Source organism: Rhamphochromis sp. 'chilingali' (assembly GCF_963969265.1).
Source record: "Rhamphochromis sp. 'chilingali' genome assembly, chromosome: 11".
Taxonomy (NCBI): domain Eukaryota; kingdom Metazoa; phylum Chordata; class Actinopteri; order Cichliformes; family Cichlidae; genus Rhamphochromis; species Rhamphochromis sp. 'chilingali'.
Genome location: NC_137938.1, coordinates 13,701,718 through 13,729,669, shown reverse-complemented (window position 1 = coordinate 13,729,669; position 27,952 = coordinate 13,701,718). Strand labels below are relative to the sequence as shown.

General features: G+C 39.5%; 1 protein-coding gene across 1 annotated transcript; it reads left to right on the top strand.

The window, feature by feature from the left end:
* The first annotated feature begins 706 nt into the window (after positions 1 to 706).
* Positions 707 to 27,952, top strand: LOC308405938 (nuclear receptor coactivator 7-like). Its single transcript, XM_080896748.1, has 9 exons — positions 707 to 761; positions 875 to 909; positions 1,033 to 1,052; positions 24,829 to 25,021; positions 26,040 to 26,180; positions 26,323 to 26,475; positions 26,587 to 26,682; positions 26,810 to 26,883; positions 26,971 to 27,952. Exons 1-9 carry the CDS (start codon positions 722 to 724, stop codon positions 27,107 to 27,109), a joined length of 891 nt encoding a protein of 296 aa, XP_080752874.1. The 5' UTR covers positions 707 to 721; the 3' UTR covers positions 27,110 to 27,952.

Below are 27,952 nucleotides of genomic sequence, written 5' to 3'. Positions count from 1 at the left end.
GGTAGACAGACGAGTCACATGACAGCCAAACTTTTTGGAAGAATTTAATTAATACAGTGCAAGTCTAATTAGAAATGTTTACTGGCACATGATCCTGTTCTAGAGGCCTTTCCACAGGGAAACACTGATGAAGACAAAACCCCCCCAAACCCAGCAGTTACGGTCTCAGAGGGCGAGGTTGTGCCTTTCGGGGAATAACCACATAATTTTATTTAGAACTGATGTCAGGACTGGTGGTTAAACAGGGAGGGGCTGCTTTTATGGTTACACCGGGTATGTGCGTGCGCATATATGTGTGTATGAATGTGTGCATGCATTTCACCATAACATGTGTTGGAGGATGTGGCAGATGTTGCAGAGGCAAGGATTAGTGTGTGTGTGTGTGTCTTTAAGTGTGTGTTAAAAATATCTTTCCCACAGCGGGAAGCCACAGTGGCCAATTACAGCGCAGCATCTGGGCTAGCACACAATTATTAGTGCACGTGTGTGAGTGTGCGTGTTTCTGTGCATGTGTGTGTCTGTTTACAGAGGGGTTGTGGAGGTTCAGGCGGAGTTCAGGTTATTCACATCTCAGGATGTAGAGTTTCAGTAAATGGTGCAGCGTGTGTGCAACAGTGGTGCGGCTTTGTGTCACAGCGGCAGAATCTAAACACACACCACCACGAGGACGACAGAGCTGGGGAGAATTAGAGGCACGGAGATGAGTAAATATGGAGAAGCAATGGAGACAATGATGAGAATGGAGACGGCACTGCAAGGAAGTAAGGGCAGGAGAGAAAAACCAAATAAAAGCTCTAACATCTCCAGCAGAGATATGATACATTGCTCTCTTTTCTCTCTTTCTCTTTTTTCCCCTTCCACACTCTCAAAAAAGAATGCAGAGCGAAAATACAAGCCCAGCAACAAAAGGTACAACTCTGCACATTTTTAGTCTGTTGCATAATTCCCTCTGGAGTCAGTGGAAAACTAATTCTGTTTGTTTTATTTTCTCATTTTCAATTAAACCACTCTAAGATTATGATTGCTTTTCAGACTGGATGTTTTGGATGCAGGTAAGCTGGTTGTGGGTCAGTCTTCACCTGAATTTCATTCAGATTAATTAAATTGCTCGAGGGGGTTGAAATGCAAGAGCAGTTGCAAAGTTTCTGCCCAGATATAGTAGCAAATTAATATTTTCCTTCAACAAGTCCTTTAAAACAAATTATTTATGCCGCTTTACTTCCATTAATTATTGCAGTCATATTGGGTGTTTTTTGAGTACTTAAGCTTAACAACACAAAATCTGATAATAACATGGATAGACTTAATTCTGTCTCCACAGCTAACACTGCCATTAATTAAACGAGATAATATCCAAGTCTAAGGTGATCAGAAACCTCCTAAAAGGAGGGAAGTAATCAATAATCACCTGTAGCCTTGTGGTGTTTCAGGCAGCTAAAGGAGAAGCTTTAACAAATTTAACTGAACAACTTTCAAACTGACTAATCACATCAGAGAAACAGCTGATAAAAAGAAATTACTATAATGCTGACTAACTATGTCATATATTTATTGATTACATCCAGTGCATGTGTGCTAGCTTTTCTGGTATTACAAGGCAATATGTAGAAGATAATAATGATTTGATAATTTTGCCAAATTCCTACTCACAAAACATGAAAATTAAAATTCATCCAGGCAAAGAAAATCCCATTCATGCTGGTCAGTACATTACAAGCAGTGTATTGTGACAATGTGTTGTTACAAATGCTAGTAGGGGGACAAATGGGGGTTTGGGATGCAGAGTATTAGGTGAAGGGTAAAAGAGTTAAAGCAGCAAATGGAAGTCAGATAACTACCACAAATACCTTTAGAGCAACAACAGCTGGTCATGTCACCAGTCATGGTTTCCCCATATGTGTGGCTGAGGACAGTGTCCACTCTAATGTGAGCACATTGACAGTAGCTTCCATTATTCAGACATTCAGTGCAGACGCTGTGCTGACAGCACATTTTGCAATGCACACCTTAGCTACAAAGCTTGCTTTCTGCGTGCTGTATATAAGAAAACAGTGGCTCTGTGGTTTCACGACTACATTCACGTGTGTGCTATGAAATGGGGATAAACTCACAGAACTATACTGATGATGCACTAAAATAAAACCGTTTGTGTAAGTTTTTACTCATGTGCACAACAATATTCAAGAAATAATTGAGAGCATAACTTGACATTAGTAAATGACATTCTGATTGTATTTCCATTTTTAATTAACAAACTGAAAGTGAAGTGACCCCAAAGCTATTGTGATAATTAGCTTTTAGACAGCTCACATAGAAAATCCATTGTCCTCAAACAAATACTAATGTGCTTTTGTGCCCACATCTGTCAATCCTACAGTACACACAGAAAAAGCCTCCACTCACTGTTAGTTTTATTGTTGTACTGGCTACATGTAGTCAGTGACTAGCTCAAGGAAGGAAAGAAAAGCTGCCCGGTTGCTTCAGTAAATGTAGATAGACAGAGAGAGTAATGCAGAGTATAGATTGCTGCAGTGGATATATTGCTTTTCGGAGCAGAATGTGCCCAGCAGAGCAGAATTAGTCTATCAACTAGCATAAGATAAAGCTTGAAAATATCCAGTCAGATAATGCACGGTCCTAGATATTGACTGCAGCAGAGCACCACAAAGCATCTTAATGTGAAGGTTATTGGTCGATCTGTTTGCATCGGATGTTGGGGAGAGAGAGCTTGGGAGCCAACCCAATGAACCTCATCCTCCTCTCCCTCTTTTATTCTGTTTCCCAAGAATCTTGTTGACTTGTTATTAATTTCGGCTTCATTTGAAGCCACCTGGTTATTCCAGTCACTTCTCTCCAATCACAGATTCCATTCTGGAGGGAACAGCTGCAGGAGCCAAAGACAAACATAAGGCTTACGTACTCTTGTTTTATTTGGACAAAGTAGAGTATAGAACTGTTGGTAACATTTCCATTTAATGACGCTGGTTAGAAACTTTATTTGCTCTCTTTCTAAAACGCAAGCATGCCTAAGGGGTGCATGCTTCTGTGGGGAGAAAGCATTCATTTAACCAAATAGTGTTACCTTGACCATACGACACAATAATGACAACAACAACAACAAAAACAAATATTTGTTGAACAAGAAAGCTACACACTCAACATGCAGACAATTAACCAGCCCAGTGAGCCTTGTTGGAGCTCCACCTTGTGCCTTTTGTCTCCGCGCTCTGCTATTTCCTCCGAGGCAAGGTTTTCTGCCTGTCTATGCATAACTACTGCCCCCCTATGGTCAAAGCCGTTCACTCACTTGTTTTACTGCACTGCAGCAGGCCCACACTCAGTGTAGAATAAAACAGGTCTAATTAGATCCTAAACCTTTCTTCTTTCTGAAAGATAAGACTTTAATCAATACAGCTTCAAGATTTCCTGTTTAAAAGCACCTTCTGCTCACTCGTGTACTTATTGCTTGCACATTTCAGTGTTTGTGCTCTACTGTGCTCTATGTGCAGAAGACACAGGAAAGTCTTTTTTTCATTAATTCATTTACAGGAAGTTACTCTCTGATAGGTTTTGTAGTATATTATTGTGCTTACTATGCACTTTACATACTTCATGAGACCACAAGGAATTTGCCACTTGTAGAATTGTAGTTCTTTTTCGGTTTTTCTAAGATACTCCAAGTTGTCTAGTGAACTAACAAACATTTTAACCATTGAGCTAATCCTTGTTGTTATTTTCGTTTGATGAATATTGAATATTTATGAAACAAAAAAAAAGAATATTTACTTTTGATTGATCAGTTCAAGCAAAACTTGATTTGTGACATAATGTATCACAACTTAATATATACATTAACATGTCTGATGTCTGGGGATTAAAGTGGGATAAGGCATGTGGGGGAACCCCAAGTTGAAGTGCAGCAGGGGAAAAGAATTATATAGAAATAAGTCACATAACGTGTTCAGTGAGCTCCAGTAGGTTTTTCATCGTGTACAGACTCTGATCTGTGCTGCGACTGCTCGGAAGCTTCCTGTTTTTTGTGGATTGAGTGACCTGAATTCAACAAGATATCAGATGTTACACAAACTATGTGACTAATTTCCCAACTCTAGACAGAATAGAGCATAAAAGGCAGAAATCAGCGAGTGAATCTGCATCAGCATCATCACTTTAAATTTAATTTGCTAAGTTTGTAGCCTAACATTAACCATGAACATCACAGCTGTCCTGCGAGTTCAGCATTGTGCATCACTGTAAACTTCATCACAATGCTGCAGACCAACCAGTTCAGCCTGAACCATCGTGTACTAAAGTGCTTGTTTACTTAGTTTTACAAAAACATCAGAAATACATCATGTTTAGGTCCAATATCTGATTTAAGAACTCTAATAATGAACTAGAACTTTACGAGTAAAGTTCTAGTTTCTAGTTTATAAAATTTTACTTGCTCAGCAGGCCTTAAGTTTGAAAATAATCTCTCACCTTCCTTGCCTGTACTGCCTTCTTACATGTTTCCGCATCTCTCTGTGCAACACATTAACTTTTTTCTCTCTCTCTCTGGAGTCCTTCATTGGAGAACTCATCACATTAACTCATCTGCCTGCCCACCCCCCGTGACTCTGTTCGCAGGCGTAAAACAGACTAGTGGCCATCATCCAAGGAGCCTTCCTGGGTAAACCAGTAATCAACCTCCCTCACGTCAAATTTTAGCCATTAAAGTGGTCTTCCGGTTCGCTTTAGGTCCTACTGACAAGACTTGTCAGTGCCCCCTCTTTCACCCCCTGCAACCCCCAACCATCAGCCCAGCAACCCATCATAACCCATCACCAGTTCAAGCCCTGGCTCCGACAGTCTCGGTCGTTGTGTCCTTGGGCAAGACACTTCACCCGTTGCCTACTGGTGGTGGTCAGAGGGCCCAGTGGCGTCAGTGTCCGGCAGCCTCGCCTCTGTCAGTGCGCCCCAGGGCAGCTATGGCTACAATGTAGCTTGCCATCACCAGTGTGTGAATGTGTGTGTGAATGGGTGGATGACTGACTGTGGTGTAAGCACTTTGGGGTCCATAGGGACTGAGTAAAGCGCTATACAAATACAGGCCATTTATCATATAGTATCATCAACACAAAGCAGTTATAATCAATATGTCCTGAAACACATTTCGCACAGTTTTACTCTACTCACCTTAAACTATAAGTTATTTATTTCCTTCCAATCTACACCACTTCTTTTTTTTTACTGGACACGACAATATAACGACAATTAAAACCATAAAAAAGAATCTTACTCAGCACTGGTGTAAACTTTTAAAAAACCCTAACACAGAGAAAAAAAAGTCTTTCTTGAGTCAATCAGATGAGAAGAGACAATGGCGTGTTTGTTTATAGTATTGTTTCATAGATGGGTGTCCTTGCTGGATTCCGGGAAAGGAACAAAACTTCCTCTGCTACAGTCGCAGTCTCAGTGAAAGCAGACAGGCTCTCGGCGTGAGTGCATCATGGAGAGACCTGTTGCCGTGTCGGTGCGCAGGAGTCCCTCACTACCAGATTACAACACCTCAACCTCCACCTTGGCTTTTGACCAGCATTTCACTACAACTCTCAAAGGAATTCTCCTCCAGGCTGAGATAGTAAGTGTGACTTTTGAGTTTATGATCCTTTATCCTTGTACATTATCAGCACTGCTAAAATCAAGCTAATGACCAGAAGCAAGTGATTATTCATTCAGGAATCCTTGTCAGGAAGGGCGGTGATTTGGATGTTAACAATAGACATCAATAGAAATATAAAGCAACTTACAGTTATGGTAAAAGTTTACATTAATAGCTGTGAAACACACAGGCAGCTAGAGAAGAGACAGCTTAATAAGTGGTTGTTTTAAGACTCGAAATATACAGACAGGTCTTGAATTATGCTTTAATAATGATTGTTTTTCTAGAAGTTTTTCTATTTACACATTTTAAAGAAAAGTTATATTTCCCTTGAATGTTTTATGTTTCTATGAAAATCGGAAGTTGACCAAAAAACTCCAAGCAAATCAACTCTTCCTCCTTTTTCTCCCTCTTTGTCCCTCTTCCTTTCTAAATCAGCTGAAGGAAAAAGTCAGGATAGCCTTACTCTAAATACAGTCTGGCTGTCTGCCATTCAGAGGCTGGGCACGCCAGAGCTAAAATAATCTGATTTCAAACCATTGCAGTTAGGTTGTTAAGAAAAACCTAACAACTTTCTGGTTGGGTTTATGTTTGCAGATTTAAGAAACTGTTCCGTGACCATACAGATTGGCATATTAGTTGCAATTTTAGATCTAATGCTTGCAGATAAAACTTGAAAATTAAACCATAGGAACTCCTCTTTAACTTCAAATCCTAACCTTTGGCTGAGTGCAGCAGGTGCACTGAACCATTTCAGTAACACAACAGGTTATTTTGTTAAGTTCCCGAGCACTAAATGATTTGATTTCAAAGGAAACCAAAACAGCTCACAGTCATGCTTCACACCAGAAAACAGTTTCTTCCTGTGATATGAAACATCCAGCAAGAATCTTTTGTCGTGGAGGGGAAGGGTGGGGATTGGAATAGTGTTGGGAGGAAGGAGATTTAGTCACTCACAACCACAGCACTCACCCACTCACTGAGATGGAGAATTAAAGCGATTAAAGTGACATGAAATACAGTTAGAGTTATGCGGTTTAATCATTTTTGACTTTAAAAAAGCTGAAAGTCTACACATCTTCAATCCACTGTGTGCTGTAACGAGACAAAACTACAAACGTCATCTTTGGCCAACGAATTATCAGTCCAACCACATGCAATTTCTGGAGACATATCTATATCATACATGAATTCAAAAGATACAGAGAGATTAGAGCTTCAGCCAGTATTGACTCTGTCTGCTCTCCTCCCCTCTCTTCTAGATATGTGGCATGTTAGTGTGGATTCTGGTTGGGGGTACAGACTATTTTCATCTGCCTGCTCTCTGCTGGGTGATGTTTCTTTCCATCTTGTTCTGGATTCTAACAGTTAGCCTGTTTATAATTTACCTCACTGGAGTCCACAACAGGATACCACAGGTCCCCTGGACCACACTGGTAACTCACAGACACATGCAAATACTGCACAAACAAGCTGCTTTACTCTTTTTGTTAAAAACTATTTTTCCAGGATTTTGCAAATAGTTTTTAAAACCTGTAATTCTCTGTCTTTGTCTCTATCAGTCACTGTGCATTAATTGCATTGCTACTGCACTATATCTTGTGACAGCAGTAGTAGATGCTCTCTCCGTCAACCAGGACGTCAGGGGGCGACACAACTATAACTGCTGGGCAGCATCAGCGGTAAGAGCACCTACTATTTTTTAAAGACAAAAAAGAAAGAAAGAATAGCAGAAAGCTATAAATGCAGCATTTCTACAAACACAGCGACTGAGCTACCATGGAGATTATTGGTCTGAAGTCTTGTTTTGTTTTGATAAGACAAAATATACTTTTATATCTCAAATGTTAGAGCTAGATCAGTAAGCATAACTTAAATAAAGTAAATTAAATTAATAAAATATGACAAAATAAGTAAAAAATAGAATAAAACGTGTGTAAAAAGTCAGATATGATACAGTACAATGCATTATTAAGTCGCTTTAAAGATGGCAACTGATTGTAAGTGGTCGCATGCCTGAGCCGAGTCGTCCCAGCAACCATTTCAAAGGCACCAAAATTACAAGTTCATTACACACAACCGCTGTTTTCCCCAGTGTGACTGTAGCATAACTCCAATTTTAATCTGTACGTAACTTGGTGCTCAGCACTGAAACTGATAAGAAAGCTTGACCTGAAATTTTCTTAGTATTTCTCCACCAGAACTTTATATTCCTAAAATGGAAAGATTTTAAGTTTATATGTATGTGGGAACTTAAATGCTAAGGACAACATAATGGGTTGTACTGTAGACTGTTTCTGGGTGCTGTAAATGGAAGTGAAAAAATGTATATATAAAATAAAAATGTATATATATATATATACATAAATACAAATATTATGTCCAAATCTAACTTCAGCCTATTTTTGTGTCTGTTTTGTTTCCCCCTTTTTTTCTCATCTCCTTGTTCACCTCTCAGTTCTTTGCATTTCTGACCACACTTTGTTATGCAGGAAGCAGTTATCTGAGCTACCGTACATGGAAAACCACAGAAGAAGAGCAGTAGCGTCATTGCCTCTCATCTTATTGCAACATCCTTCTTTTTCTCTGTCAACACAAACGTTTGTGACTTCTGTGACCAAATTCTAACGAAGTAAAGTTCAGTAGAAAAATGAAAAACCTGCTGTGACGGAGCAGCCACTTGTTTTCAGCATGTTTAACCTTGTTTGTGTGATGCAGCCGTGCAACCAGTGGTCTACATACAAGCAGTTTGAGAAGATAAAGCAGTGAAGGACGTAACATAAAAACCATGTGTACACATGTGTACAATGTGCGTTTGTTCTAATATCCAAAATGCTTTTTATTTTGTGTATTGATTTTTCTCTTGATTGCCACCAATTTCCAAAAAGATCAAGTCAAAAACGTGCTGCTCACAAAACACTGAACATTATACAACTTTATCCTTCAACCATAAAGCATAAATAAAAATAGTAAAATCATTTGTATAAGCTTTGTGTGATTTTGATTAAAAGTGCAAAATGTCACAGCTTCTTCACTGCTGCAAACGTGCAATTTTTTTTTCACTGATGTCTTTTCATTTAATACCAAAAACCCCCACCTGTCATTAGCACATATTATATATTTAAACTTGGAAACAAACTAAACTCATCTTACATAATGACTGTTCTGTTTGTTCACAGGAAAACAGTAAACTGCAGACCCAATTTCCAAAAAAAAGAAAAAAGTGTAATACAGTGCACCCACTTTGCTATTTTCTTAAGAGATTTTTTGTTCGATGTTTAATCAGTTCAGTTTTATTTATATAGCAACAAATCACAAAAAGATTAATCAGTGTTTCTGTCTTTTATTAATAACTTCATCTGTATTGCTGCCTTAATAAATGAACAACACTCCCCAGTGAGCTCCCAGGGATCGTAATCCCATTACCACTGAGTCGTCTGCTCAGCAGTCTGAGCTCTGCATCAGGGTGGGGCGGGTAGAAGTTAAAGGAGCCCTGCACTGCAGGACCAAAGGTCAGCACATGATGATGAACATTAGCATTGCACATGTCAACAAAGAGGAAGTGTAACCAGTAAATGTACCAGACCTGAGTGGGCTGGCTGACGATCAGAGAGCGCCCTCTGGAGGTCCCAAATATCACCTGATAGATGTAGTTGTTATCAATTTTCCAGAGATCTAAAATGTAGGCAAATAACTAATTTAAAACAGATTAATGATATAGATGATGATGATGCAAGTAGAGTAGAATACAAAGTAATTAAGTTAAAAACTATACCCCACAAAAAAATAAAAATCTGTAAATAAATATCACATTAAAGTAGGTTAAATGATTAAAGAACATTTCACATGGTTATAACGTGAAGCTAATATTTTAGCATCAAATGTCTCTGACCTGATCAACGGCCTCCCCATCAAACAGTTCCAGCTCTTGTGGGGTGCCATAGATGCGACCGACCACGTCGGCCCAACTGTTATGGTAGCGGAGCGGAGCTGTGACGCATACGTTACAGAAGAGGAAGAAAGCGCTTTTTCATTTTGACTCTGTTTGAACTACAAGTTTCTTTGGTCTGTCCATTCCCCATATTCTCCCTAAATATATTTTAATTTATTAACAATAACCTGCAAGAATGCAACAGTATTGTATGTATAGTGTGTATGCAAACAAATCACTAACAAATATGACAATTTTACAGTTTCAAAAACGTAGGTATGGCCTCAAAATAGAAATGTCATGTTTTGTGCAAGCCACAAACTAATATTTAAGATCATATAAACAAGAATGACCGTCCTGTTTGTAATACAAATAGGAGCTCATGGCTGTCACACAGTGGCAGGTTGTTAATCACGAAATGCCTTTTGCTAGTCCTATACAGGGCTCTTTTCTTAAAAGTAATGCAGGATGCTACTCATTTACTCCAAGGATAAACTACTACTTATTACAGTACTTTCACGTTTCTCTGTAAAATGACCTGAAATGCATTGTCCCATTTTTACCAGTAAACAATATAAACCTGTAGGCTGCAGTCTCACACATCAATCCAAATCCCTATCCTTATGAGGACACACATATGATTTTCTCTTAGTACTTAAGTATAAACAAAAAGCTGAAAACAGAAAGCAAAGATGAAAACCAGCACAAAGAAACAAAGCGATCCCCACAGTGATTCTGCTTTAGGGACATGAACAGGTCAAATCAGAGGCAGCAGCCTGACTGTTCATCTGTTTATTATCTTTTGAAGTTCAGGGTCTGGCTGCTGGGTTGGGGTCAGCATTCACTCAGCTTTAACATCACTCTGGGTTCTTGGCTAGTTTAATGTTAGCATGCTGTCTGTGTTAGCAATAACATTAATGTGGAAAGTGTAATTCCTGCTTAAGGAATTCAGGGCAAATCTCATCCAACCCTCAGGCACTGCCACCAAGGTTGTTTAATTTCCTCAGTGGCCTCATCTGCAGTAACGAGGGATCATTTCCAGACTCTGTTTCCTCTACAGGAGGTGTGTCAATGAGACTGAGGAGATTCTTGAATAACACAGATGACAGTCAGAACCCATTCCTGACCCAAAGGCACAAAGAGACAACTGTCTCATCCACCAGGCAACACCCAGACATATAGGCAGTGAGCCAAGACAATCTCTGAATCTTTTTCAAATATGCATGAAAGAGTAAAGTCAGTCACACTGTCATGACCTGACACTGAACAGAGGAAGACAGAGGACTTAAATACACAGAAGGGTAATTAGTGTGTGAAGTGTGAACACCTGGGGAGACACAGCTGACACAAATGAACATGACGCCACAGGGGGGAATAAAATGAAACAAACTGAACATGGAAACACTAGACTCTTCAAAATAAAACAGAAAACATGGAGACACATAAACATGACAACACAAGCTTGACAATTAGAACATGAAACCGGGGGATAGACTAACGCACAGGCATACCTGAAAGTAAAACACTGAGGATAAGACAGACTACGCGGAGGACAAGAAAAGACTTAAAATTACAGAGTTATAGATGAAACCAAAACTATAATGAAACTCAACTAAATCCTAATGAATAATAACAACACAAGAACTAAACATATTTCCTATGTAACATAAGGAATCAAAAATATAAAATAAACTCAAATTGCTGGGTCACAAACAGCCCCTGATCCACACAGTGATAGTAGTGAAATCACCCTGTATTTGAAGACAAGCAGAAACACATGTTCTCAGTCTTGTATCAGAGGTCGAAGGATTGCTCACTACCAGAGATGGGCATTAACGCGTTACAACTAACACATTACTGTAATCCGATTACTTTTTTCCACATAAAGTAAGGGTTTTCTATCACAAAAAAAGTCATTAGATTACTGTTACTTTCCCGTAAGCACGCTAAACCGCGATTTTGTTTGTCAGAGTGGCTCATCAAGAATGGATAATATGGAGTGCAGGAGAGAGTACGACCAAACAGCGTTTAAAGCTTGAAAGTACTGACATTACTTTGAGTCTGATTCCATAAAAAGTGACAAAAACATTAGCGCCCGCTGTACTCTCTGCATGGGAATAAAACTGCTTTCTACAGCGATAAATTAAGCAATAAAGGAACTAATTACTTTTGAAAACAAGTAATCAATAAAGTAACAGGATTCGTTTTTGGAGAAGTTTGCATCTTCAAAGTTTGACAGGAGCTTACACTATGCACTTTTCTTGACTTTACTGAAGCTCCCAAAAAAGTAATTATCATATTACTATAAAACTGTAAAAAAGCATAAACATATTGCAAACATCATTACTGACAATACTGTTACTCCACTTGGCACAGACCAAATGCTTTGACTTGAATACAAAAGGAAACAGATTTACTCCACACTTAAACATCAGTTATTTTGGCTGCAGTTACATTTGATCAGATCTAAAAAATATCACTCTTAAAAAGATTTAAAACACAGTTACTCAGTTTACTCACGGACAGATCACACCACGTGATCTGCCATGGGTGACTACAACTGACTGCCAGAAGGTGGCGCCGTGGTTCACAAAACCTCACAAACATTTAAACGCTCTCAGACTGAGAGCAAAACACATATATGAGTGTGACTTTACTGTACGACACAATAGTTGATATACTTTGACATTATACTTTTTCCTATGCATATAGTGTCGGGAATGAAATGAAGGAGATGAGTGAAATGACAATTTTCGAGACAATAATAAAATGAAAGTGGCACTGACAAAGATACGTAAGGCAGAAAGCTGGAGGTGGTAGAGTTAAAGATGCTATGATTTTTGTTAAGCGTGGACACAAGAGACTCTGCCAGAGGAAATGCTAATTACTCATGCATGTAATACACATACCTTATACATCCTCTGGCCACTTTATTCGTTGCACTTAATAATGTGTTGCACCGCCTTTTGCCTTCAGAACTGCCTCAATTCTTCATGGCAGAGGTTCAGCGAGGTTCTGGAAACATTCCTCAGAGATTTTGCTCCATATTGACATGATGGCATCACGTCCTTGCTGCAGATTTCTCAGCTGCTCGTCCGAATGGATGCAAGTTTTTTTTTTTTTTGTCATGTGAATCACTTATCTCCCCAGTAGATGCCCTCATTGAGCTTCTAAACAGAATATTTGCAGCTTAGCACATATCTTCATACATCGATGAGCCGTGTATAATGGTACACAGTAAGGTACAGCTTTAGCCTGAATTTGTTAAATTGTCTGAGCTAATTCAGCTTTGCTTTTGCTATTGTTGCTCATTAGATGCTGATGTCCCACTGCAGAGGACTTATTTGTATCTCATGTGTGCTGAATTTGTATAAACTACAAAAGCAAAGCTGTTTCTTTATGGAATATTTAAATTCCCTAAGTGACCTTGTTGTTTTGTGACAGGAAGTGACCTGATTTGTGGCTCCTACGGTTATACTGGCAATCTTTACTTTGAATATAACTTCTGAGAATCATGAATGTTACATGCACACTCAGCTTCCAAAGTTTAGCAAAAAATCTCTAAATCCTAGATGTCATCTTATGCATTTTCCTTACTGCTCCTTGGTCATAATGCTACGAGCCCTGGTTCCAGTAATGCTTAGATTTAAGCGTGATCCTTTTCAGTGTGGTCTTGTTGTTCTCTGCGAGCGCTGAGCATATTAATTCAGAAAACAAAAGCCTGGGAAGCTGTCCATGTGGCTTATTTACTGAAAAGCTGCAGAAAACCGGGGCTACGTCCACATTCCCTAAGCCTCTGTAGCAGGAAGGGCACTCACTCTTTTTGAAAATGTTTTGCACATTTTTGTTGAAAGTCAGCTAACCCTCAATGTGAATGTTAAAGCCATAACTGCATTTTAGCCTTGTTGCATTTATCTATAAAAGTGCTCACTGACAACACAACACTGTTCCCTTCACAGTCCTGCTCATATTTAACAAGTTTTGTCTGCAGGCAAACAAATCAGATAAAATTGTGTAGCACTATTCCCTCCAAGAGATTTATCCGGTTGGGTGTGGGATTAAACCTTATCTCACAAACCATATCACCAATTTTTCATTAGCCCTTTAATTCCTATAGTATCCTAGGAATGAAGGATACAGTTTTTGTGAGTTTTTGAGACATCGACATCATCAGTTTCTCTCCCCTGATAAACCTAAATACATTTTTAAAACAATGTCAGACAAATACAGCAAATGCAATACAAGTTAAAACTCGTATATGGAAATTAAAATGTAATTAATATTTAAACAAATTTGTCAGGTGGTTCAATAAACTCTCCATTTGCAAAAGACTAGAACTTTCTGGCAATTACTTCAAATTTCAGGCTTTAAGGGATTAATAAGCTCAGACCTCTGGCTCTGCCTCACCTTCTCCTCTGTGATGTGGCTGGCCTACACGTGGGACTAAATATTCATGCTAACAAGGAGTAAGAAAGCAAGCGCTGACCTATGACCTGTCCTAAGTATATGTTATTAGACTGGATCTGGAATTGAAAAACACAGATCCAAAGGAGCTACTGTGTTGGTGTGTAAGTGACTCTCAGCCATGACTGAGCGAGAAATCAGTACTTAAGTGTTGGTCGAAATACACGTCCTGTTGTAGCATAGTCACTGACTGAAACTGTGACTGAATCCAACCATAATCAAACAAACCTTGTACCAAGAAATAAATATTTAAAATAGATAATTGCCATTACAGGGCAATTGTGGCTCAAGAGTTGGCAGTTTATCTTGTAATCGGAAGGTTGCCGGTTCGAGCCCCGCCTCGGACAGTCTCGGTCGTTGTGTCCTTGGGCAAGACACTTCACCTACCGCCTACTGGTGATGGCCAGAGGGGCCGATGGCGTGATATGGCAGCCTCGCTTCTGTCAGTCTGCCCCAGGGCAGCTGTGGCTACAACTGTAGCTGCCTCCACCAGTGTGTGAATGAATAGTGGAATTGTAAAGCGCTTTGAGGGTCTTGAAAAGTGCTATATAAATTACTTTGACTTTGACTATTATTGTTACTTTGTGTATTTCATGTAAAAAAACAGCACTTTTGTCAATCATAAAAAAATGGTCTGAACATGTTTTTGTGCTGTGGCTAAGAAAACCATCTAACATGAAATAGTTTTATAATATACAACATCATATTTCACTAAGATCTTCAACACTTCACTGTCCCAGTCCTGCATCCTGCCGTGCCTAAAGTCAGCCACAATTGTCCCACTGCCAAAGCGTACTAACATTAGCAGCCTCAACGACTACCGACCAGTTGTTCTAACACCTGTTATAATGAAGTGCTTCGAGAAACTGGTCCGACGTCACATCATGTCCTGCCTGCCACCCACACTCTACCTGCTCCAGTTTGCATACAGAGCTAACAGATCAACTGAAGATGCCATTGCTACAACGCTCCACGCCACCATCTCTCACCTGGAAGTGCAGGGCCGTTACGCCAGACTGCTCTTTGTTGACTTTAGTTCTGCTTTCAATACGATACGCCCGGACAGACTAACAGTTAAACTGCTGGAAATCGGACTTCCTTCTACCACCTGCCGCTGGATCAGAGACTTCCTCTCAGACCGTGTACAAAGAGTTAGAGTGGGGCCTCATCTTTCCTCAGCCTTAACACCGTCTCTCCACAAGGCTGTGTACTGAGTCCCCTACTGTACACCCTGTACACACATGACTGTGTTAGACGACAACTCAGTCATCAAGTTTGCAGATGATACCACCGTGGTGGGGCTCATCTCTGGGGGAGATGAGACGGCGTACAGAGCTGAAGTTCAGTGGCTGTCAGATTGGTGTGTAGATAACAACCTGAACCACAATACCACCAAGACAAAAGAACTGGTAGTTGACTTCAAAAGAAGGAAGTCTGAGCTGCAGCCCGTCAGCATCAACGCGGAGTGTGTGGAAAGGGTCTCCAGTTTCAAGTTTCTGGGTGTGCACATAGACACAGACCTCCAATGGAGCTCTAACATCTCTGCGGTTTTAAAGAAGGCCCAACAGCGTCTCCACTTTCTGAGAATCCTCAGAAAAATGGACCTGAAGAAGGAGCTGCTGACCGTCTTCTACCGCTGCTCCATTGAAAGTGTGCTGACATATTGCATTGGTGTGTGGTTCTCCAGCTGCACCACAGCACACAGAAATGCACTCCAGAGGGTCATCAATATGGCCCAAAAGATCATTGGACATCCTCTTCCCTCCCTGAAGATGACAGCACTCGCTGTACAGGTCCTTCATTTATAACAAGGTGTATTTATAACAAGGTGCAATAACAATTAATGTGCAATAATAACAGAGTGCAATTCAAATACACTTACCCTTCTTTTTTATTACTAAGTTAATATACTGTGTTGTGTTGTTTGTGTTGCGTTGTGATGTGTCATGTCGTGTCGTGTTGTGTTATATGTAGTGCCGACGTAGGACAGTTTTCCAATTTTATTGTACTATGTATGACTGTGCAATGACAATAAAGAGTTATCTCTATCTCTTATCTCTATATTATAGTACATAGAATCTACAGACATTGAATCAAAGAATCTATTTTATCAAGTAAGTGATGATTCTTTTAAACATATATTTTAAAGCCATCTCTCCATTTGTTAGTTTATGCTAATTTGATTGCAGACACATTTTAGATCCGTCTTGACCTTTTCAAACAACAGTGTTACTGCTCCCAGCACCACTGCTTCTCAGATAGGTGCCAGTACTTTACCAAATCCATTGATAAACCCAAAATGTGGAGCTTAGTTATGAAACAGCATCTCTCCTTGTGTTCACTTTGTAATAATCTTAGTTGGTTTCTGGGTAAGTAGGCCCTGTTCTTAGCAGTGAGCAGAGATTTCAGAATTGCTTCCTAATTGTTTAACTGTTATTAAAAATATACCTCCTCTGTGTATATATCTAAAATAATGAAATGCATAAAACTGTTTCATAAAACTTCTATATAGGAGATTTTAGTCAAACAACAAACTTATTTAAGATAAATGTAAACAATAGCATTGTCTTATGAACAGCACATCCTATTTTAAAGAAAAAATTCAGGGAATATTATTTTTAGAGTTATTTAGGATAATAATTTTTCCCAGACAGGAAATTATACAACAGCTTTCAGAGGCTGGGAACTTCCAGTGGCCTGAAAAATAATCCTCGTTCAGCAAGAATTTACTGGGAATAGATGTGCCCCTGAAGCAACTTCACAGCGGATGGTGACCAGTATTTGCCAGTAGTTTCAGTCTCACATATGTTTGAAAGGAATACCAACAAAACAGTTTTATTAGATGCTGGATTCAACATGCATATTTCATTCTTGCTTAAAATTTTTGAGGTGTATCTTTTCACTTTTCTGGCAAAACATATTGATTTGCAGGCATGCATCTGGATGGACACATCATACTTCTGGAAAGGCACTGTGCAGTACTGGAACTTAAGCAAGGATGATGCAAAAGTGAACTTTTACAATGCAAGAGGACTTTCTCAGCTGGTTTTTTTCTACTCTACATAATGACACACTTTTCCTCTGATAAGCTTTTGTGAGTTTAAACTGAGTGCAATCACTGCAGCTACTGTATGTGAACTGCATGCAGTGATAGTGGAGCAGAATGAACTGCAGGATAGTGAAGCACTGGCTTCTGACCTCGAGTGTGATACGGGGGATGTGTGTCCCCCACACAAAGGAGAATAAATTTCCAAAGTTTGTTCAGCTCTGAGTCAGCGTTACAGTAGGTCACTGACCCACACAAATTCCAGACCACATAATCCTACGAAATACACCTTTAAACTTTGATATTAAATCTATAGTATGTTTTCAATATTTAAACAAATTAAAAACACAATTGCCCTGCTTATTAAACTTTTATATTTAAGAGGATGATTCTGTAGTTCTAGTTTCATATTACTGCTTTACTGGGGAAATGACTAAACAAGTACGCTCTTTACATATTCATGCTGCACTTTATTCCTGCTGCATTAATGTATCTGGCCTTATGTGACATTGAAGATTACCTAACTCACTTAACAATGTAAACTGATGCAGCATTTTTCCACTGGGTCATTTACTTGTAGAAAGACGTGTGTAGCTTTTATGGCTGTCTGTGGAAGACTGTACTGTGACAGCAAAAATTGACAGGGAGCACAGAGGTGGCCTTGGATTCTGCTAAGTAAAGTACAATCTGGTCTAAAGTGCAAAAAATGTTCACTCTGCTAAGTAAGTATTGGTTTTGGCAGGCCACCAGAACCTGTTAGCCAGAATGTAGGAAAAGAGCCAACCTTTGAAATGAACTCTAGCAGACTGTAGCACAGGCAGCACATAGCAATGCAATTCAATTCAATTCAATTCAATTCATCATCAACAACAACAGTTGCTTCTGTGATTATTTGCAATTAATTTCTAACGACATACAAAATGAAAAGTGCTGTGAGTGTGCATCCATAATGTTTCTGCACATTCATACAGGCATTATGCACATAATGGAGGAGACGATCACGTGTCACGAAATAAGCCACACGACAATACCAAACAATTTAGAACAAAGGGTGCAACATCACAAGATGACATCAAAGTCCAATAAAGTAATGCAATAAAGTCATGATTGCCATTAAATTTATATATCAATAAAGACGTAGTTTGACAACTATTAGAATAGTCTGGGGTTTTTCCAACCCTGCTGCTCAGACAGAAACCACCCTCACTGATATCTCAGTTGTTTTGTTGTATAAGCATGGTATATATGAGAAAAATAGCATTTCTTTTTTATAACACATGTCATCTAATGTTTGTTTTGATATTTTAAAAAGTAAAATTACTGCAAAACAATTCACTTGAATTTTAGACAGGAAATACGCAAGAAATGACGCATATTTTATCTCCTTTCTTTTTTTTAACCACAAACATTTCCCAGACATTGACGCCCCAACTGCAGAGGAAGTCTCACTTTGGTTTATTGTGCACAGTCGCTGTAGACCGTAGCCTTTTTTAACCTCTGTGCCCCTTAGAGTGGTTTTGCATGTAGGTCAGTGAAAGCTGTACTCATAGAAACATCACTGATTAACCTTGAGTTGGAACACCTAGACCCATTACACTTTCATCAGCCTTAAATCTGTCCTTTATCGCCTGTTACGTCAGAGTGTCATTAAATGCAGTTAAAATTAAAATGTCTCAGCTACTTAAAAGTGCTGAACAAGCACTTTTCCTTGGAGTAGGTTAAGGGGTTGTATGAGATGAAATATTGATGTCTTACAGTCACATAGGTTTATACGGTAAAGGTATGGACTGTATATGTATATGCTGACGTTGTAGCTTCTGACAGAAACACACAACGAACACACTGACTAACAGTCTATGAACTAGTACAAACCAGTTTTTGTAAACTATCAGATTTGCTGCAGGAGAACAAAAGAAACAAAAGCATGATTGCGTTAATCTGGTTATGTGTACTCAAAGTTCCCAGCAAGAAGATTTTGAGGAAAAGAAAATCAAAAACTCAAAAACAAAAAGGAAACCAGCTACGGACTGAACAAGATAAAATGATGTAAACCCTAAAACATGTATAATGTAGTTAAACTGTAGGTAACCTGATCATTCATAGACTTATAGACAAGATTGGATTAAAATCTTTAAAATTATTACAATTGTAATAAAAATGTACAATCTATAGTCTAGTAGGACAACCAAACCGAAATCAGACACTTTCACCAAAACTGTGCGGAAACTGTCACTACGCTTTCCACAATGAACTCACTTACACACACACACACTGTGGGTTTACCTGCTTGTTCACCCACACACAAACCACTGCTGTATCAGTTTTGTAATAAAATGACAAATCAATTATGTGCCGAAATTTCCCCGCAACCTACACATGAATCAGGATGTCTCTACACTACACATGTCAGAGACAGATCCTGTATAAAACAGCACATGCATATGCTTCATGACCATGAAGCGTATCCTGACCCTTAAACTGATTTCTGAATCAAATCAATCCTCATGTACAGTTCAAACTATGGGCAGGACATTTTTCTTATATACATATGACCTGATTGAATATGATTTCAGCACAGACTCAAAACAAGTTTCTTCAGTTGCACGCATACAGAACTTTACTTTTTCTTTAGCAAGACTGAGTAAATTGTTTTTTACATATGAGGTTTAAGTAATGACAAACTGTCAAAACATATTTTTACATTCTGTATAACTGTTTTAGGAAATATCTCTACAGGATGACATCAAAATGAAATAATCTACTGAACCTGTTCAAATTTAATGCTTAACCGGGAACAACATTCAGTTTTGAGTCTAGCTTGTTCGCAACAATTAAGATGCGTTAGAGGTTACATGTCCAGCAAGGCCCGACAGTGATAACTGAATAAGCCTGAATGCGGCCTTCTTCTTCTTCACTGCCATTGTTGGTGTATTCAGATGGTTCATTGTGTAATAACAAGTGCTCACCAGCAGAAAAGCGTAACATTTACAGCACTGACACACTGTTGTGCATGTGAGTCCTGCATGTGAATACAAAAAACTATTAAGTATTAAAAAGTATTGCTCTATCTTGGGTGTGCTTTTTGCATTTTCTTAGCATTGCCCAATAGCTGCTGCTCTATTACCAAACCACAAACACTTTGTCTACCATTACAAAAAACACAATAATAACTATATTTAGTGATGACGTCATGGGAAAATGAAACTGCCAGCTTGTTGAACGTATCTGGATGAGTATCAGTGTATTTTGTGGGAAAGATTAAGTACACCACTGGTAGTAAACAACATCACCCCCTTATACGCATAACACAAACTGAAAACCGGTCCATGAAAATCGTCTCTGTGCAAGAGTGTTTAAGGGTTTTCGCTCAAAGTTTTAATGGGATTTTTGAAAAGGATTTCCTTTGATCTTTTTTGATACTATTTATTTGTAAATTTTCATCGTCCTGTTGAAAGGTCCAGTCCATCTTCATCTTTTAGTCAAGTTATCCTGAGCTCTCTGAATAGATTAATTGAATCGTTGAGTCAGTGACTGCACACTGACCATTTCCTCATCATGCTCTACAGTTAATATATGAGACCCATTTTATTGAAAGCTACCTTTGGTCTGGTGAATATATCTCCTTTTCACTCATCTGCACAGATAATTTGACTAAATTGGATTTTAATTTAGGGACGTCATGAGCTTTCCTCTATCACTTCTCATAAACAACAACCGGTGAACTAGTAAAACTGACTGTTCTGCATGAATACTTTTATTTTAGGTGAACTCATAAAGCGGCCTTTTAATATTTAGCCTATATGCACTTGAAATTCACTTCACATATCTCTATGCATACTGTACATTAATATAATAATGTACAGTATGCATAGTGCAATCTACGTGAAAAATCGTGCTCATTGTTTTTTTACACCCATCATCACTCTAATGCTGCTCGTGCTCGAAAAACCGGTCGGTCACGGTCAGCACGTGCCAGTGTTGTGCCACAAACTCCCGTCTGTCTCCTCCCGTCTTTGTACCTTCAAGACATTTCGCTGTGAAGGACTGTTTACGTCTCAGCGCTGTTGTGAATGCAAACGAGACATTTCCGGCGTTTCTTACTTCAAGTTAAAAGCTTTGAAATGGTGATCCAGCTTGATGCTTTTATTGTGAAGGAACTATCGGAGATGCACATAGGTGTGTTTATCGAACTTCAATAAGTTTTTCTTTTCTTTTGTCCTCAGCGCGGGTGAAAAACTCGGGCTGCACGTAACCGAAGCTGCTCACTGCAAAGGTCGGTGCTGGTAACCAGAACACTCTCTCTCTCTGGAGTCCTTCATTGGAGAACTCATCACATTAACTCATCTGCCTGCCCACCCCCCGTGACTCTGTTCGCAGGCGTAAAACAGACTAGTGGCCATCATCCAAGGAGCCTTCCTGGGTAAACCAGTAATCAACCTCCCTCACGTCAAATTTTAGCCATTAAAGTGGTCTTCCGGTTCGCTTTAGGTCCTACTGACAAGACTTGTCAGTGCCCCCTCTTTCACCCCCTGCAACCCCCAACCATCAGCCCAGCAACCCATCATAACCCATCACCAGTTCAAGGCCTGGCTCCGACAGTCTCGGTCGTTGTGTCCTTGGGCAAGACACTTCACCCGTTGCCTACTGGTGGTGGTCAGAGGGCCCAGTGGCGTCAGTGTCCGGCAGCCTCGCCTCTGTCAGTGCGCCCCAGGGTGGCTGTGGCTACAATGTAGCTTGCCATCACCAGTGTGTGAATGTGTGTGTGAATGGGTGGATGACTGGATATGTAAAGCGCTTTGGGGTCCTTAGGGACTAGTAAAGCGCTATATAAAATACAGGCCAGGCCAACTGTAAGAAAAAAAAGAAAGTAACCAGAACACGGAGGGCCCCCTCCCCCTCCACCGACTCATACAACTTTTTTGTCGCCTAGTCGTCGCCAAAAACCAAAAAAACATCTACAGCTTATACAAATTTAAATTACATACATACATTTAAATCCTACACTCCTCTTGCAGGATTGAGGAAATAGTTCGTACGTGCATGCGTGCATGGATGTTTTATGGTATTTGTGTTCTTGTGTGTGAGGCTGCGTGTGCATGTGTGTGATGTGGACTCAGTAGGATTTTTTTTGTGGTTTTTTGTATGTCTGGCTGGAGTCGTGCAGGGAACAGACAGGGTTGAAGAAGAGGTGGAGCAAGAAATGTTCTAGACAGTATTGCTAAGAGCAACGTGTTCTTTCATCTGAAAATCTTTTTAGGATCTCAGGATGGCCTGTGCACACGGACAGCTGTTTTCAACTGTGATGAACCCTGTCACTCCATTATCCCACTGTGCAAGACTAGTTTCTTGCACGTTAACTGCTGTAAACATGCACGTTTCAGTCAGCACAGGATAACTACATTTAAAGCACGATGTCAGCATCATCGGGAACATTATGAATCTCACATTAAAAATAAATCCAAGTAGGTCCTCTTTGAGTCGATTATAACAAGGAGGTAGGAGTGTTCCTGCAGGTGTGTGCACGCGTGTCAAGCTGACATTGCTGACTGAAGAATGCATCAGTTGTGTGTTTTTGACAATAAGTGCATGCATCTGCTTGTTTGCACGTGCATTTACTGTATATACTCATATCTGTCCGGGTAAATCTATGTTTATTGATCTGTTTACTAATCAATCCTGTCACTGTGTCACAGTGGACACTGTCTGAATTTTTATCTTTTTCGCTCTATTGGTTTTGTGTAAGAATATCAAGGCTGATTGCTGACCCCAGAATGTACCCATTGTAATCTTCTGACCTCTTCGGCTGAACATGAACAAACCTATGTCATTATTGCTGAAGAAAATTGTGGAAAAATCTGGTCAAGAAAGTGAAGTTATTTGGAAAGTACAAGCTCAACTCAGCTCTGAACAAATTGGATTACTGAATCAACAGCTCAGCGTGTTCAGATCATTTGGGGCCCTTGAAACATTTGTTTGTTAATCTAAATGGTCAGCACTGAAAACTCATCTTTTCTAAATGGTCAATACTACAGTTGAGGTCCTTTTTGTTAAGACTTTATAACAATCTTATAAGAAATGGGAAGGATAAGATAAAAAATCATAGGTGCAGGCAGATGTCATTGCAATCATCAAGTCATTCAATATAAAAATGTACTGAGGTAGCGTAAACCCAATAACTCTGTTCTAACTGGGTGTTTTCTACAGACCACCTTCCTTTATTGCCTCATCCTTCCTGATTTGATGCCAAGCCGTTGACCATTTCCCCTTTTATATTGTTCAAAGGAAACCTGAGCGAGCCAGCTGCAAGAAAGTCCTTGTCCACTGTCATAATCTTATATATAATTTCTTATATATAATATCTTATATATAATTTCACTGTTTTAGTGATGCATTTACACATAAGGAGCTTTTCAGTATCTGGTGTTAACTTTGCTATGCATGATTCATTTTAGTGTTCTGGATCATTTTGCACTAGTTCTTTAAAATCTTCATCTGCAAAGCTCTCATGAAGTGTAGCTGTAAGATGAATGTACTGGACTGAAAAGTGCAACAGTGGTGTCATTCACCACTCATCCACATCTTAGCTTTGACACAGAATTCAGCTGTGCTCCTGCTAACCTTAATGGTAGAGCTGCAGAGCAGGTCAAGCTAATGTATCACTAGCTTTGGCTTTCAGGCGCTGTTGTGTAATCCCTGCATGAATACGTGCAGCCCGTGTAAGCTGTGTGAAGAGGGAGTGGGAGGGTTAATGTTCACTGAAGCTTGATTCAGCAGTTGTCCTGCTCATATAAAAAGCGGGAATGGCAGAGACTCAAGTTCAAACGCTTCATCAGCGCTGAGAGTCCTGACTGCTTCTTTAAGAGATTTTTATCGGGACATTCATCTCCATTCAGCCATGGGAGTTGCATATAGCGTTGGAGAGTAAGTAGAACAAATCAGTATATCTATGAGCATTGTTATGCTGGGTGCTGGGTGATTATGGTGGTGCTAACTGCATTTGAATCAGACAAAGCTTTAGTTAGTTTCAGCTAATTCAAAGAAGTAAACGTGCCCTAAAACTGCAGAAACGTAAAAGATTTTGATTGCACGTCAGATTTCAAGTGCATGCAAAAAGAAACTGTCATGTGAAAATGTTGAAATGAGTGTTTTTTTTATGTTGGATGCGTACATTGTGACATACGTTGAACCAAAGGAAGCAGTCTTAGTCATTGAGTCACTGAGATTTCCTTTCAAGAGTTTGCTGGCTTGCAGCAAAGAGTCTGGCATGGTAAACCAGAGAGGGATGGAAGAGACTAGAGGGGATTTCTGAACTGTCAGTCATGTCTGATTGAAACTGTAGACAAAGCAGACTCCAACATGGACAGATGGAAATAGTGATTTCTCATTCCCACACATGTTCCAGGATTAACTCAAAGATGATAATTGCTCAAAAAGGTTAAAACAAGTATAACTGTTGCAGTTTATTTCCAGGTACATCTTAGATTGCAGAGGCTTTTTTTTTAATAGTTGTTATTATATTGTAACTTCTATGGAAAATGGAGAAAATGTAGCCTGTGTTGTTATTCAGTATGAGTAACTCTTTAGTTTTCTGATATTGCCATGTCATTGTGCTTCTTAGCATTTTACTTGATCTCAGGAACCCTTTAAACTCTTTATCTAAGGTATAAGAAGTCAACCATCTACAGCTATATAAGTATACTGGTAACCTAAAAACCCCCTAAATTTTATAATTTTTTTTTACAGGGTTGACCACCTCTACACATTCTTTGCGCAGTGGTCACCAGAGGTCTGCCACAAAGGCGACAAGAACCAGTGGAAACCGCATTACGTCATCAAAGACAAAAATCAGAACCACATTCTGGTTGTGGAGAAGGACATCGCAGCGATCAATAAGATCCTCAGCAAGCCCATCAACACCGCCGCTAAAAAGTGGGAGGTAAGATATACACAAAAACATACATTATTATATCTCGAAGGTTAAGCACACACAGAACACTCCAAGAATCAGCTCTCTGATGCTCAGGTGTTCTTACGGTGCTTAAAAATGTTTTTAAACCACCTTTCATTAAAACAAAAAAACCCAAATACTTTTTAGTTTGAATATTCATGGATAGTTATACTTTAGCTCTAAAAAATATACATAATATTCATATTATGTATTATTCATTTGCACATACTGGTAGGTTAACAATTACAGAAACATAAAACATGATTTTGTTAATTACCAATACTGTTAATTTAGTGCGGCTGTGGCATAAACCTTATAATGAGTGGTGGCCTGACAAATTTGTTGGCAGTTATTGTTAAAAGTTAAAAGTGAGGCTGTGGGAATGCCCTCTGTCTATATATGGACATCCTGTTTCCTTCTACAAACCTAACCCAGATTTTGTTTTCCTGTTTAGTGAGAAAAGAAACTGTTCACTGTCAGAGTTGACCAATGTGCAAACGTCTGCTAAGATTTCCAACCAATAACACTTCAGACATTGAAAGGGAAAGTAACTCAGTGTATATAAAAGAGCTGCTGGATGGCAGTTTGGTTAGCAGACATGTGGTACAGCAGAAAGCAGCGCTTGACAGGGAAATCAGGAGCTATGAAGCACCTACCAGAAAATATTAAGGTGCTTTACATTGCCAGTGACTGTATGGAGCCTTATGTTGAGGTAAGATTACTCTGCTGAATGTATTCATGTTAGGAAGTGCAGTGAAGTTACTGTGGAGGTTCAAATGTTTTTCTGTCACCATACTTTGCTGCTTTGTTGTCATCCAGTAGTTCAGTTATTGTGGTACTTGTGCTCAGTTTTAAATAAATCAAAACTTTTTAATATGCAAGGCCCCTAAACTTTTCTCGAGTAACAAAAATGCGACAGCAGTGAGTATTACTGTGACAGTAAGCAGGGAGCGAATTTGTTTGATGACAATGAATATATCTTTGCAATTTTCTGCTTGCCTCACAGATCATCACTGTGAAAGACTCCAAACGCCGCCAGAGTCTGTGCAGCTCAGACGACTCTGAGGCAGAAGAACTCAGTTACCACGATGTTCTCCCTGTCCTCAGCGACCACAGCCTTCTGCTAGATGACCACCACCTGGAAAAAGTTAGTAAAACTAACCTTCACATTAAACTAGCTGGACATTTGGTGCAGATCACAATCATCAGAGGTTTTTCTCTGAAGGTATTGAGAAAATTATTATTAGTCTGTCAGGACATAATCTGATGAGCAACTCTTTGTCAAACAGCTTGCTGCTCAAATGCCAGCAAGGACCCAGGGTTATCAATGGCAGCTGGTCTACAGCACAGCCGTCCATGGGAGCAGCCTGAAGACTCTGTACAGGAACATGGCTGAGGTGGACAGCCCTGTGCTGCTGGTGGTCAAAGACATGCACAAAAAGGTTTGTATCCTGCTCTTTAGTCTCCAGCACTTTTCTGTACCAAGAAAATGAGACGGATTCCTCCATTACCAGCATCTCCTTTAACAAACTGGTGTCTTGGTGTATTTTCAGGTGTTTGGGGCTTTTTCTTCAGATCCATTCAGAGTCAGTAAATACTGCTACGGTACTGGAGAAACCTTCTTGTTCAGCTTCAATCCCGACTTCCAGGTAAGAGTTGAACTTTTATTAATGTTTTGACTCTAGTCTATTTACAGGATGATTTTTCATGAAATTATTTCACTTATTGTAGAAATCTGCACAGAGTTTAAGATGTTTTTATGTCTTTGTTATCTAGGTATACAAGTGGAGTGGGGTGAACTCGTACTTTGTGAGTGGAAACTGGGATTCATTGCAGCTCGGTGGAGGAGGGTAAGTTATACAGTTATTTATTTATTTTCCTATCAGTGAGTTTTCAAAGATCTGATATTAAAGTTCTATTGTTCTCTCTGTCTTTAGGAGTGGCTTTGCCCTGTGGCTGGATGCTGATCTGTACCGTGGTTCAAGCTTTTCCAGTCCAACTTTTCACAATGCACCTCTCTCCACAAATAAGGACTTTATTGTACAAGACCTGGAGGTCTGGACTGTGCAGAATTGACTGTGAACATCTAAAAAGCCGAGCTAAAAACAAAGCAGGACCTGTTGTTCTGTGTGGAGCTCCCAGACTTCAAGACGTGTGGGCCGTTTAGCCACTACTGTACGTATCCTGATGGAGCGTCTGCTGTCGTCTCTGCACATGGTTCAGAGTTCCTCTTGTACAGTATGAAGCCTGCTGACGGGGCTCTCGGGCTTTCTGCCTGCTGGAGCTGTGCCTATTGAAGATGAGTGCCTCCCTGTAATTGTGTAGTTCAGGGTCATGCCACTTCAGCTGCAGCCTCTGTGCTAAGCCCAGTCAGTAACTGGCACCTGAAGCTCAAAGACCTCCTAGACTTTCTCTCTGATTAAAGAGAGCAGCATTGAATGAAAGGTTTGCAGCCACTGTAATGAGATTCAAGATTTAAGAAAGAATCTATTTTTATTTTATTTTTACATGAATGCATATTTATAAAAAGATGATTTTAAAAGGATTTTTTACAGTTTGCATTTCTGTTGAAGTATCAATGTGTTGTCATATTAAATTAAGTATTTAATAGTAAATCACTGTAACACTGGTAGGACCAAAAACAGCTGATCTGGTTTTAACATTTTCCATGTAAGTGAGGACCAAAATAGGAGCGCTGAAAGTAATATAAGGACAACATTGCACTAAAAAAGCTGATTGTCTGCTAGATGTGCTGCTTGAGGAAGAAGGGACCTTAAGTGAAAAATGTTCTGCTTTATGTAAATGAAGCAACCAGACTGTGAAAAACACTTTGAATAAAACGTCAAACACATGGATTTGACGTCAAATAGACAGATGTTTATCATCTGTGCATTTAAATACGCTGTTCAGGAAATGGCA

Excerpts from the sequence above, each read along its gene's own strand:
- LOC308405938 (XM_080896748.1), top strand. The coding sequence starts at position 722 with ATGGAGACAATGATGAGAATGGAGACGGCACTGCAAGGAA. Across the intron at positions 910-1,032 it reads TACAAGCCCAGCAACAAAAG|ACTGGATGTTTTGGATGCAG; the intron begins GTACAACTCTGC and ends ATTGCTTTTCAG. Across the intron at positions 26,181-26,322 it reads ATGACCACCACCTGGAAAAA|CTTGCTGCTCAAATGCCAGC; the intron begins GTTAGTAAAACT and ends TTTGTCAAACAG.